At 62.5% G+C, this 13,292-nt stretch overlaps 1 protein-coding gene and 1 long non-coding RNA gene across 2 annotated transcripts; both read right to left on the bottom strand.

Annotated features, from left to right (window-relative positions):
• Positions 1–930: 930 nt before the first annotated feature.
• LOC142818544 (uncharacterized) lies at positions 931–5,804 on the bottom strand. The gene is made up of 3 exons (XM_075898932.1): positions 5,749–5,804; positions 2,709–3,412; positions 931–1,620 (listed from the first exon to the last, which is right to left on the bottom strand). Exons 1-3 carry the CDS (start codon positions 5,802–5,804, stop codon positions 1,361–1,363), a joined length of 1,020 nt encoding a protein of 339 aa, XP_075755047.1. The 3' UTR covers positions 931–1,360.
• On the bottom strand, positions 931–6,502 carry LOC142818558 (uncharacterized). The gene is made up of 2 exons (XR_012896075.1): positions 5,864–6,502; positions 931–1,123 (listed from the first exon to the last, which is right to left on the bottom strand). It is a non-coding gene; the product is annotated as an uncharacterized LOC142818558 (long non-coding RNA).
• Positions 6,503–13,292: the final 6,790 nt, after the last annotated feature.

Below are 13,292 nucleotides of genomic sequence, written 5' to 3'. Positions count from 1 at the left end.
TTCAGTCTCACGTGTTGATTGATCTTATCGCAATTCTTGGGGCTCGTCCAGATCCGTGTCTTGGGTTTTAATTTGATCTGGTTTTCATTTTCCAGGATTACCCTGCATCTTACTCTGAGCTTCCCTGATTGACCTTAACACACACATGCAGGCACCAAAAAATAAAATTGCCAGATTCAATCAGGCATGTTTGTTCAAGACCTTTTGGAAATTTTTGGATTCTGTCCAACTTTTCATTTCTTACATGCGTTTGCTGTACTCTGATATTTATAGTTTTATTTCACATAAATGGCTCCTTATGTTTCCCTCTTCCTGTTCCTGAGGGAGTGACCGTCAGGGATGCTGTCTGTCTGTCTGTCTGCTGGGGATGCTGTTTGTCTGTCGGGGTTCCTGTCTGTCTCTCGGGGATGCTGTCTGTCTGTCTGTCTGTCTGTCTGTGATGTTGTCTCTCAGAGTTACTGTCTGTCTCTCAGGGATGTTGTCTGTCTGTCTGTCGGGGTTCCTGTCTGTCTCTCGGGGATGCTTTCTGTCTGTCTGTCTGGATGTTGTGTCTCAGAGTTACTGTCTGTCTCTCAGGGATGTTGTCTGTCTGTTCGGGTTGCTGTCTATTGGGGATGCTGTTCGTCTGTCTGTCGGGGTTGCTGTCACTGTCTGTCTTTTTGTCGGGATTGCTGTCTGTCTGCCTTGTCAGGGATACTGTCTGTCTGGGTTGCTGTCACTGTCTGTCTGTCGGGGTTGCTGTCTTCTTTCTTTCAGAAACTCCCTAATGTTTTTTCCATGTTCCATAAATATTTTTGACTGGATTCTACATTTGCCAGACATTGTTCAGTCTTTGACCAACTGCTTAATTTCATGGAGGATGTTTTCCTCCTTAGTGGTTAAAGGATCAAGAGGCAGGGATCAAACAGAGACAGAAGAGACTCCACCATGCACATTTGTAGACTGACTATTTCAGGCTCTTTACAGCATTAAATGGTGATGAATGCAGGGGGCCAACAGGATGACCTGGGGATGGGCTCTGCGCTCAGAATCAGGGGCCCGAGCACTATCCCACCTCTGCTACTGACTTGCTGTTTGGCCTAGAGACTGTCACTTCATCTCTCTCAGGGCGGTCGCCATTAGTCTGTAAAAACAACAGGTAGCTCTGTGGCACCTTCGAGACTAACCCACATGCATCGACTCATGAGCTTTCTGAGCAAGACCCGCTCCCTCAGACAGGCTGGAGTGGAGATAACAAACCAAGAGCTCTAGAACCGCAGAAGCACCTGTCATTGCAGGACCCGTGCTAACGAGGCTAATTGTGCTTCAGTCCATGCTTATGGGCATATCAAGAAAAGGAACCCTGTGAGCCCGAGTTCTGCTAGACCCTCGCTGCTCCCCCACCTCTAGGGCCAGCAGGGGGGTAGGGAGGAAGTGTGAAGTTGGGGCCAAGGCTGTGACGCGAGGTGTCCGCTTTTTGCCTGGAACGCCCCTCCAAAGGGTTCTGGCAGCTCCGCTCAGCACCGACAGAGCCCTTCAAAGTGTGGTGGGGGCAGGGCTGGCGGGCTCCCCACCTGCGACCACACAGCTCCTGGAAGTGGCAACACGACCCTTGGCTCCTGCGTACAGGCACTGCCCCCACTGGTCAGGAACAGAGGGGAGACGAGATTAGTGCTCCGAGGGACAAGAGAGGGGCCCGTAAAATCCTCTCTGGGGAGGGGAAAGGCATTAACAAGGACTATTTACTCCCTCCTGCAACAAGAGCTGGGAGCACCCAAGGAAAGCAATAGGCAGCAGCCATTAAAACAAATAAAAGGAAATATTGTTTCACACGATGCTCAGTGGAACTCCTCGCCAGAGGGTGTTGTGAAGGCCAGGACTGTAGCAGGGCTCAGAAAAGAGCTAGCTAGATTCCTGGAGGGCAGGTCCATCAGTGGTGTGAGCCAGGTGGGGCGGGGCTGGCGTCCCTGGCCTCTGTTTGTCTGGCAATGGGCGACAGGGGAGGGATCACGTGAGGATTCCCTGTCCTGTTCCCTCCTTCTGGGGCACTGGCCGCTGTGGGCGACAGGACCCTGGGCTGGATGGGCCTTGGTCGGACCCAGCCTGGCCGCTCTCATGTTCTTAACTGTGGCCAATGGAAGCCGGGGAGATGCCTGCGGGCAGGGCGGCGGGCAGGCTGCACAGCTGCCCGCACACCCCTGCACCTAGGAATCAAGGGACATTGCTGCTTCTGGGAGCCATCTGGGGTGCTCCCAGGGCTGGAAACCCTCCCTCCATCAACCCCCTGCCCCAGCCCGGAGCCTCCTCCCACACCCAAACTCCCTCCCGGAGCCTGCTCCCCAACCCCCTGCCCCCTCCCACAGCCAAACTCCCTCCCCGAGCCTGCTCCCCAACCCCCCGCCCCCTCCCACAGCCAAACTCCCTCCCCGAGCCTGCTCCCCAACCCCCCGCCCCCTCCCACGCCCAAACTCCCTCCCCGAGCCTGCTCCCCAACCCCCCGCCCCCTCCCGCGCCCAAACTCCCTCCCCGAGCCTGCTCCCCAACCCCCCGCCCCCTCCCGCGCCCAAACTCCCTCCCCAACCCCCCGCCCCCCTCCCGCGCCCAAACTCCCTCCCCAACCCCCCGCCCCCTCCCGCGCCCAAACTCCCTCCCCAACCCCCCGCCCCCTCCCGCGCCCAAACTCCCTCCCCGAGCCTGCTCCCCAGCCGGGACCCTTCCGGCAGCCCAACCTCGTGGTCCAGCCCTGGGGCTGCCAGCCCAGCCGGGAGCCCCCGAGTCCCGCTGGCTCGGGCGGGTGTAGACGGACCCGGTCGGGGTGCAGAGGGAGGCGCGGGGCGGGGGGCCGGGCCAGGTCCCGCCCCGCAGGGCTGCCTTTAGCCCCGCGGCTCGGCCCGGGAGGGGCGATGGGAAGGGGCGGGCGCTGCGAGCCGCCGGGCCCCGCCCTGCCCAGCCGGGGGGGGGGGGGACGGACCTTTGCTTGGCCCCGCCCAGCAGCGCCCCCCGACCCCCTGCAAACGCCGCTTTGCAGCAGCCGCCCCCTCCGGCACCTGCGCCCGCCCGGGAAGTGCGAAGCCACCCAGGGCGCTGCAGGCCGGGCCCAGCCCTGCGAGTCCTTCCCCGGCTGACGGGGGGACCTGCCCGTTCCCCTTTGGAGTGCGCCTGAGCGGGGACCCGCTGGAGGGCTAGGGACCCCCCCCGCCCCCCCGAGCCTGAGCGGGGACCCGCTGGAGGGCTAGGGACCCCCCCGCCCCCCCCCCCCGGGACTGAGCAGGGACCCGCTGGAGGGCTAGGGACCCCCCGCCCCCCCGAGCCTGAGCGGGGACCCGCTGGAGGGCTAGGGACCCCCCCGCCCCCCCGAGACTGAGCGGGGACCCGCTGGAGGGCTAGGGACCCCCCCGCCCCCCCCGAGCCTGAGCGGGGACCCGCTGGAGGGCTAGGGACCCCCCCCGCCCCCCCGAGCCTGAGCAGGGACCCGCTGGAGGGCTAGGGACCCCCCGCCCCCCCGAGCCTGAGCGGGGACCCGCTGGAGGGCTAGGGACCCCCCCGCCCCGCCCCCCCCGAGCCTGAGCGGGGACCCGCTGGAGGGCTAGGGACCCCCCCGCCCCGCCCCCCCCCCCCCGAGCCTGAGCAGGGACCCGCTGGAGGGCTAGGGACCCCCCCCGCCCCCCCCCCTGGACTGAGCAGGGACCCGCTGGAGGGCTAGGGACCCCCCCCGGGACTGAGCAGGGACCCGCTGGAGGGCTAGGGACCCCCCCCGGGACTGAGCAGGGACCCGCTGGAGGGCTAGGGACCCCCCCCGCCCCCCCCCTGGACTGAGCAGGGACCCGCTGGAGGGCTAGGGACCCCCCCCGGGACTGAGCAGGGACCCGCTGGAGGGCTAAGCCCCCCCCCCGAGCCTGAGCAGGGACCCGCTGGAGGGCTAAGCCCCCCCCCCCCCGAGACTGAGCAGGGACCCGCTGGAGGGCTAGGGACCCCCCCCGCCCCCCCCCCCGGGACTGAGCAGGGACCCGCTGGAGGGCTAGGGACCCCCCCGCCCCCCCCCCCCGGGACTGAGCAGGGACCCGCTGGAGGGCTAGGGACCCCCCCGCCCCCCCCCCCCGAGCCTGAGCAGCGACCCGCTGGAGGGCTAGGGACCCCCCCCGGGACTGAGCAGGGACCCGCTGGAGGGCTAAGCCCCCCCCCCCCCGGGACTGAGCAGGGACCCGCTGGAGGGCTAAGCCCCCCCCCCCGAGACTGAGCAGGGACCCGCTGGAGGGCTAAGCCCCCCCCCCCCCCCCGAGACTGAGCAGGGACCCGCTGGAGGGCTAAGCCCCCCCCCCCCCCGAGACTGAGCAGGGACCCGCTGGAGGGCTAAGCCCCCCCCCCCCGAGACTGAGCAGGGACCCGCTGGAGGGCTAAGCCCCCCCCCCCCGAGACTGAGCAGGGACCCGCTGGAGGGCTAAGCCCCCCCCCCCCCCCGAGACTGAGCAGGGACCCGCTGGAGGGCTAAGCCCCCCCCCCCCGAGACTGAGCAGGGACCCGCTGGAGGGCTAAGCCCCCCCCCCCCCCCGAGACTGAGCAGGGACCCGCTGGAGGGCTAAGCCCCCCCCCCCCGAGACTGAGCAGGGACCCGCTGGAGGGCTAAGCCCCCCCCCCGGGACTGAGCAGGGACCCGCTGGAGGGCTAAGCCCCCCCCCCCCCCGGGACTGAGCAGGGACCCGCTGGAGGGCTAAGCCCCCCCCCCCGGGACTGAGCAGGGACCCGCTGGAGGGCTAAGCCCCCCCCCCCCCCGAGACTGAGCAGGGACCCGCTGGAGGGCTAAGCCCCCCCCCCCCGAGCCTGAGCAGGGACCCGCTGGAGGGCTAAGCCCCCCCCCCCCCCGGGACTGAGCAGGGACCCGCTGGAGGGCTAAGCCCCCCCCCCGAGCCTGAGCAGGGACCCGCTGGAGGGCTAAGCCCCCCCGGGACTGAGCCTGGCCTGATGAAATTGCTGGGTCTTGGTCTGGCTGCTCAATGGGGCCGGGGCCCTGCAAGCAGCTGGCTGCTCCCTTGGCCCCGTGCCGATCGCCCGGAGGGCGGAGGGCAGCGAGGGCCGCTGGAGACGCGCAGGGTCTCGTGGAAACAGGCCCGTCTGGCGAGTGCGAGGCCCCCCGGGAGCTGCCCGGAGGAGACACCGGCCAGGCCGAGCCGGGCGCCGGGCCCTTCCCTGGAAGAGGAACAGCGCCCTCTCCTGACCGCCCCCCGAAGCGCCTGGCTGGGCTGGGCAGAGAAGCCGAAGAACGCCCAGCCGCTTGCTCCGCACCCCGGGATGCCGGGCTGCTGGGGACGTCCTTCAGCAGGGCAGGGCGCCTGAGCGACGGCTGCCAGTACGGCCAGACCAGCGCTCACAGCGCTGCGCCTCCTACGGCTCGTCCTAGGGAAGGGGCCGGGCCAGTAACTCTAGGAGCGAGGGGGCGAACGCGAGGCTCCAGTGACGCCTGTCTAGCAGGGACGGGGCCCTTAGGGGAAGTCCTGGCTGGGACCCCTGCAAGCCCTGGCTCAATGGGGCCACGTGGGCTGCGGGCGACCCTGTTCCACAGGCAGGTGCAGTTCTGCTCCCGTGTGCTCTCACACAGTGTCCACGCCGCATTTCACTGGCCCTGCCTGTGGCCTAAAGGGATTCGGACCCGATGCCAAGAGACCACTCTGAGCAGCGCCCCGTCTGCGGGCGTGGGCCTGGCAGGGCTGTTTGCTCCTGAATTCTCGCCCAGCACAGCCAGCTCTGGGGCGAGCTCATTCGGACCCTGCCTACCTGCATGTCTGGTGCTTGCTGGACTCCCCCCAGTGCCCAGGCCCCCTGTGTCCCATTGCGGGGAGCCCTGGGCAGACCAACACTGCACCTGTCCAGCGCTCATGTCTGCACTCACCGGAGGGGCAGTGCTCCAGCATCCATCTTCCAGGGTCTGCGTTAGCCCTGCCGAACTGAACCCTGAGGAAGGGAGTGGACAGGAGAGTTTCTCCCATTGGCTCCCGCAGCGAGGCTGCCCCCAGGAATCGAGGTACGGTGCGTCGACTGCAGCTAGGCAGTGCCTGATCTTCTCTGTGTGTAGCCCTGGCCTCAGCTGCAGAGGCCCCCGTCCGGGGCGTGCCCAGGCCCACACGGCAGCTGGGGCAGAAAGGCAGGAGTTAGCACGTAGTGCTGGGAGGCTCCTCGCAGGCAGCTTCTCCCAGGCTGCTGCTGGCGTCCAGTCCATCGCCAGAGGCCAGTCATGCTGCTGAGCCCTGGGCTCCAGCTCCCATAGCGCTCGCTCTCCTCGGCAGCTGGCGAGTGCAGCCCTGCCTGGCTCTCCGGGCTCGGAGGCTCTGGAAACATGGGCACCGCCTCCCCGCTCCTCCTGCCCAGTGCTCCTGGCAGGCAGCAGGCTGGGAATAAGGCTGCACGAGCCAAGCATGCCCTGACCTCCGCCCGCGTTGCTGGCCATCAGGTTGCGTCCTGCGGTGGTCTCGGACCGTGGGCAAAAGCTGCTGCAATGCGGGTGCAAGGAGCCCTGTGAAGTTCCCTCCTGCCCAGGTAAGCGGAGGCTGCGCCCTGAAGGAGCAGGGTTTATTCCCCCTCCCTTGCCCTTCTCGTCCCCGTCGCCTGTCCGCATCCCTCCCTCACGCCCCTGCTGATTGCAGGCTGATGGGCTCATCTCCTCCAGGCTAGTGACACACACAGACTGGCCCCGAAAACGATTGACCCCGGTCTGGTCTTCCCGTGGGAGCTGGGCCCCGGCTGCACCGTCCGGCGCCCTGGTGCGACCGTCAGCTCCCAGTGCTCCCGGTCTGAGGCAGGGTAACTCCCCAGCATGCCTGGCCTGGTCCTGCGATGTGCCCCCGCCAGGGTGCAAGAGACGGGGCAGTGCCCCACGCCAGGCCCGGCCTCTGCGCCATCCGCACTCCCCGGTGGGCCTCGCGCCCAGCCCCAGGGCCTGGGAACCAGGCGTGGCTTGTTGCCTAGCAACACTCTGCCACGCCACACTCTCCCCCGGACTCGTGAACACCTCGTAAGGGCCGGCCGAAGGGCAAAGGGGGCGCTGCGTGAACCAGCCGGCCTCGTGCCCGCCCTGGCACTAGCATGTTGCAGCAGCCCCGCTCAGCCTGTCCCGTGCACGGCCCCGCAGACCTGGGGGGTGTCTGGATCTAGCGGACCTGCCCCAGGGACTGGCCCCGGGACCCAAGGCCCATGCTGAGGCTGCGAGGGCCCGGCCACCCGCAGGGACACCTGCAGTGTTCTGCCAGCCCCCAGGCCTCCTACATAAGAGCGTAGGAACGGCCAGGCTGGGTCCGACCAAAGGCCCATCCAGCCCAGTGTCCTGTCTGCCCACAGTGGCCAATGCCAGGTGCCCCAGAGGGAGGGAACCGAACAGGGAATGATCAAGCGATCTCCCTCCTGCCATCCATCTCCACCCTCTGACACACAGAGGCTGGGGACACCGTTCCTTACCCATCCTGGCTAATAGCCATCAATGGACTTAACCTCCATGAATGTATCTAGTTCTCTTAAACCCTTATATTATGGGATCAAGTAAATAACTAGGACTCACGAGAGTTCCTGGCAGGTAACGTGACACCATACGGGAGCTCCCTGCCCCTGCCCAGCCAGCATGCTCACTCCGACAACATGCCTGGAATCTCCTCTCTGCCCGGCTGCACAGCACCCCGTCGCTGCTCCAGCCAAGGGCACAGAGCAGGCAACAGCCAGGCCGGGGCAGCACCGTCCGTTGCACGCTCAGCCCCAGGCGCAAGCTGCCCAGCTCTCGTCCAGCGAGGTTTGATAGCCAGCTGCGAAGGCCACACACACAGGGAGGGCTGGTGTCAGGGGTGTGAGCAACAGCCACGGGGCTGGGGGAGAGAAACCTTCATACTGACTGGAGCCGCCCAATGCAGGATGCGGACTTGGCTGCGTGTCTGGGTACGTGCACTGAGCAGGCATGTGCAGGGTGGGTGCACATTCACAGCATCTGCATTGGGTGGGGGAGGCGTGTTTAGGGTGAACACGTGTGGGCAGGGCCTAGAGCACTCACAGAAGTATCTAGGGCATGCCGGTGGGTGGGTGTGCTAGGGAGCTCAGTGAGGAGGGAGAAACAGTAGCAGGAAAGGTGGAAATGGCAGAGGTGCTTAACGACTCCTTGGTTTCAGTCTTCCCCGAGCAGTCTGACGAAGGAATGCCTCCCAGTGAATGCTAGTGGGAAGGGGGTAGGGTTAGAAGAGAAAATAAAAAAGAACAAGTGAAAAATGACTTAGAAAAGTTAGCTGCCTGCAAGTCCCCAGGGCCTGATGAAATGCACCGTACAGTACGCAAGGAGCTGATAGAGAGGTATCTGAGCCTCTAGCGATCGTCTTTGAAAAATCATGGAAGTGGGGAGAGATTCCAGAAGACTGGAAAAGGGCAAATCTAGTGAAAAAAGAACAACCCAGGAAACTACAGACCAGTCAGTTTAATTTCTGTGCCAGGGAAGATAATGGAGCAGGTAATTAAGGAATCCATCTGCAAACAGCTGGAAGATAATAAGGTGATCGGGAACAGCCAGCATGGATTTGTAAAGACCGAATCATGTCAGACCAATCCGATAGCTTCCTGTGATAGGCTAACGAGTCGTGTGGCTAAGGGAGAAGCGGTGGATGTGGGACACCTACACTCCAGTAAGGCGTTTGATACACTCTCGCATGATCTTCTTATCAATAAACTAGGCAAATACAACCTAGATGGGGCTACCCAGGTGAGTGCATAATGGCTGGACAAGCGTTCTCAGGCTAGGTCTACACTACAGAGTTTTGCACAAAAAGCCCTTTGCACTGCCAGTCGCGCGTTGCTCCCGTTTCGGGGTGGCTGGTCGGAGAGCAGGGCCCACTAGCTGCCACTTGCAGTTTAATCTCCCAATATTTTGCAAAATGGCTTTTTCATGTTGCCATGTTCTCGGGGCCTGAGGAGGAAAGCGCGTGGCCCAGGCCCAGGCCCAGGCTTCCAGTCCACCTGGGCAGCGTGGAGCTGAGCGTGCGCTGGCAGCACTGGCTGTGATGGGGACAGCTCTGAGGAGAGCGGGCAGTAGCAGAGGGGGCTGCTTCGCATTAGTCCTTGCCAACATGGTGCATTTCTTCGGTTCTGCGCCAGTCACGCTCTCCCTGGGTCATCTCCCCGGGGGGAATCAGCGTCGCGCCAGGGACAGTGCCCATGCACGCCGCCTGGGGCTTTGGCCCCGAGTTGGTTACCTGGAAGCAGACTCCTTTTCTCAATCCTATTCTGAACCTACAGGGCTGGCGGCTGCTGTATCCGAGGCAGCAGCGCGAGGAGCCAGGCGGGAGCTGGTCCACGAGGGGAGCCAGTTTAAAAACCAGCTCCCCTTATGGACCGGCTGCCTGTTGTCCTGCGCTGCTGCCTCTGAGAAAAAGGCAACCGCGCGGGGTGGCAGCCCCTGTCCAGGGCGGGTCTGAGCTCCCAGACCTGGTGTGAGCCAGAACTGAGCCAGGCCGCCCGCCCACCCGCCCACCCGGCTTCCAATGCACTCGAAATGCAGAGCCGCCGCAGGGGTAGGGCCCAGGGCCCATCGCAAGCCAGGCCGCCCGCCCACCCGCCCACCCGGCTTCCAATGCACTCGAAATGCAGAGCCGCCGCAGGGGTAGGGCCCAGGGCCCATCGCAAGCCAGAACTGAGCCAGGCCGCCCGCCCACCCGCCCGGCTTCCAATGCACTCGAAGTGCAGAGCCGCCGCAGGGGTAGGGCCCAGGGCCCGTCGCAAGCCAGGCCGCCCGCCCACCCGCCCACCCGGCTTCCAATGCACTCGAAATGCAGAGCCGCCGCAGGGGTAGGGCCCAGGGCCCGTCGCAAGCCAGGCCGCCCGCCCACCCGCCCTCCAATGCACTCGAAATGCAGAGCCGCCGCAGGGGTAGGGCCCAGGGCCCGTCGCAAGCCAGGCCGCCCGCCCACCCGCCCGGCTTCCAATGCACTCGAAATGCAGAGCCGCCGCAGGGGTAGGGCCCAGGGCCCGTCGCAAGCCAGAACTGAGCCAGGCCGCTGGCCAGCCTGCTAACAAGTGCACTGGGGAGCGTGGGGGGATGTGTGCAGTCGAGAGCAGTGTTTCTCAACCAGTGGTGTGAGTTCCCTTAGGAGTACTCAAGACAAGGCTGGGGGTATGTCAACACAACTGAAATTTGGAAAAATGGAATTTTTGGTTTAAGTGTTACAGCGCTTTATTATTTTTTTACTTTTTACACCCAAAAATGTCATCACCCGCCCACCTACGATTAAGTAGTTTAAACAAATGTGTTGCAATGGTAGGAACAAAATTGTGTGTCTAAAAACTGGGGGTACTTTTTTTAAAGGGGTGGTGTGATGGCGCATTGGGGGTCCCCCATCTCCTGCACCCCAAAATGGCACAGACTCCACCAGCCAGTGGAATTGAGGGTGGTTTATTGCTCCTCCAGCACAGCGCAGCACAGATGTAATCTGGTTACAGGAACTGGGGGCTAAGAGGCCTCAGTGCCCCCGTTGAGATAGGGGAATCCCAGCCCCCTCCCCAGTTCCTTCTCCCCTGCTTTCCAGCCAGGAACTCACTCCCTCTCCTCCAGCCCTGCCCCCCAGCCAGGGCAGCATCCACCTTCCTTTGTTCCTCTCCATGGGGGTCAGCTGGCCAAACCAGTTGGGATACCCTCTTTGCATAGTGACTCATCGCTTGTCTGCTCGGTGGAACTACAGACAGCAGCCAGAGAGTTAGCAGGTTACCCCCCACTACGTCACAGGTACTTTATTAAAAAAAAGGTTGAAAAACTCTGGTTTATCGCATTAACCTATAAGCTTTTGCTTATCAGTTAATCGGTGAATCGGCTGCACTATTACACCCTTAGTCTGTGCATCACAAAGGGCACTGTGCAAACATCCGTGGTCTCGCCTTCCTGGATGCAGTTCCCAGAGAATCGGGCTGCTCGATAAGACATTTTCCCTGTCCCCAAGAGTCTGAATTGGGCCCTCCCACTGGTGTAAGTCCCTGGGTCTCTGTTTCTGCATTTGCAATGACACTACCCTGCTTTGGAACCTCCTTTGAGACTCATGCATGGCAGTGTCTGTAGTCTCAGGCCAGGTAACCAGCTAGCAGGACCAATCCACTGACTTGGGTAGCACAACACTCAGTTACACGTGCAAAGGGCCTGGCCCGAGAAGTGCATTTTTCTCACCACCTCTGCTATGCTCTTAGCCACTGTGAAGTTGCCCGTGCCCACCTCTGCTTTTGTATCACAGAAAACGTGTCCGGGTTCTAATGTCTGACCCTGCCAGCGAAGCCAGGCAGAGATTACTAACCTCTGGAAACACGGACAAACCAAGCAGTGAGACCTACGCAAGAGAGGCAAGCTCTTGTCTAATGACCCCAGCCCACGAATCTGACTGCACCCCTAACCCATCCCCATGCCCCTCACCCCTTACTAACAAAAAGCCACTGAATTCCAGGCCCTTTAAGACAGGTTCCACTGGAACAATTTCCTGTTCCTTTCCCCCAGCTTTCTTAAAGTGCTAAGAGCCATACCCTCAGAACTCACTGCTAAAGCCACCGCACTGCCTCTGCTACCGGGGAGAGGGACATACTAACACAAGGCCAAGGGTTTCCTAATCCCAGGGGAGAGAAAAGTCTGTAAGCGGTCGGGGAGCTCGGGAGGCACAAAGCAAGCAGCCCAGCCCTGTCCCAGACAGACACTTGCTCCTTGACTTTGGCAACATGTCCGCTCCATGCTGCCAGGCCAATCAAGCCAAGGGAATGGATTCCAAGGGCAGGGAATGTCAGCGGGCTGGGGGCAGGGCAAGGCAGGAGTGCGGCTGAGCCGAGCCGGTGGGGGAGGAAAATCAGTGCAGCCCGGGAGTGAGGATGCGCTGCCCCCAGCCAGCTCTCCCTGCGCGAGGGAAGAGCGCACTGCAGGGCATCCCGGATGCTGCTCGCTCTGGTCTGAGCCGCGTGGTGCTGAGCCCCCGCCACAGCTCCGCTCTCCCCCGCCGTCGCCGTCATGCGGCTCATCACTCACTGCCAAGATGCACCATTTCTGCTCAGACTTTCCGGGGAGGGGAGAGCCTCCCCGCCGGCCTCTCCTCCCCCAGCCACGCCCCCAGGGGACTAAGTTCACTCCCAGCGTCTCTTGGAAAGGGGGCACTGTCCGAAAGCTGCTGGGCTGGAGGCAAACTCGCCCGCTGTGATCGCCTGGAATCTTAACATGCGCGTTTCAAGGGAGGGGGCCCTCCTCTCCCAGCTTCTACCCCCCACCCGCCCAGACGGAAACCTGAGCTGCACAAAGTCAAGGAGCGTTAGGTGCTTTTCTCCGCTGGGTGGGAGCCAGTGTCTGCAGGCGCCGCTGCTCCAGCTGATAAGAACGGCCGCACTGGGTCAGACCAAAGGTCCATCTAGCCCAGTATCCTGTCTGCCGACAGTGGCCAGCACCAGGTGCCCCAGAGAGGGTGGACCGAAGACAATGATCAAGCGATTTGTCTCCTGCCATCCCTCTCCAGCCTCTGACAAACAGAGGCCAAGGACACCATTTTATCCCCTGGCTAATAGCCTTTTATGGACCTGACCTCCATGAAATTATCTCGCTTCTCTTTAAAGTTAGATATGATCCGGAATGAAATGGAGGCAGAGCTGAATCCCAAGCTAATGGGGGCGCTGGGCAGGGGGCTAATCCCCCCACATAATGTCCAAGTAATGGTTTCAATCGGGGACCATCTCAAGAGCAAAAGCTACAGGCACCCTAGTACCTCCACCTCTGGGCTGTCTTTGCCACCTGTTTGGCTGCTTTCCTGCTTTCAACCAGGTGATTCAGGCCTCTTAAGGTTGCAGATGGTTTCAACCAAACTACCAGACACACTTGAGGTGACATCACAAGCTACATCACATCTGAGTTAGTAGAACTGACCGGACATTTCTATTGTCTCCATTTGTTTCCCGAACAGGAAGCTCAAATACTGGACTGTCCGGTTCAAAACCAGACCCCTGGCAACCCCAGGGCCTATCCTCTCTTCCCTGCCACAGCATCATTCCCCGGGGAAGGTTCTCCAGGCTCGACCCTGCTCTCCCAGCACCACAAAACAGAGGCAGCTCCCCGGAAGCCGATGCAGCCACCTGCCTTGGAGTGGGACGCCAGGCCCCCTCTAGATCCGACAGGAAATGCCCTTTCCAAAGGGCTGGGTTGCACTGCTCCTCTTTTGACTCCTCCTCCCTTTTCTCTCTCCACTTCCAGCAAGAGGGTGGCACAGGGACCCGAGAGTCACAGCTGGGAAGCGGCACCTTTGCCATCCACTCCAGCTGGAACTGAGCATGCTCAGTCTCTTTGAAAATCAGAC

The sequence above is a fragment of the Pelodiscus sinensis genome, chromosome 16 (assembly GCF_049634645.1).
Source record: "Pelodiscus sinensis isolate JC-2024 chromosome 16, ASM4963464v1, whole genome shotgun sequence".
Taxonomy (NCBI): Eukaryota; Metazoa; Chordata; order Testudines; family Trionychidae; genus Pelodiscus; species Pelodiscus sinensis.
Note: the sequence above shows the minus strand (reverse complement) of the source record. Positions and strands in the feature narration are given on the sequence as shown.

What these genes read in the sequence shown, in the direction of transcription:
- LOC142818544 (XM_075898932.1), bottom strand. Translation starts at nt 5,804, where the DNA reads ATGGGACACAGGGGGCCTGGGCACTGGGGGGAGTCCAGCAAGCACCAG. An exon ending in AGCAAGCACCAGACATGCAG is followed by an intron (nt 3,413 to 5,748) that starts GTAGGCAGGGTC and finishes GGGGGTCCCTAG; the next exon opens with CCCTCCAGCGGGTCCCCGCT. An exon ending in CCCCAGGGCTGGACCACGAG is followed by an intron (nt 1,621 to 2,708) that starts GTTGGGCTGCCG and finishes GTTCCTGACCAG; the next exon opens with TGGGGGCAGTGCCTGTACGC.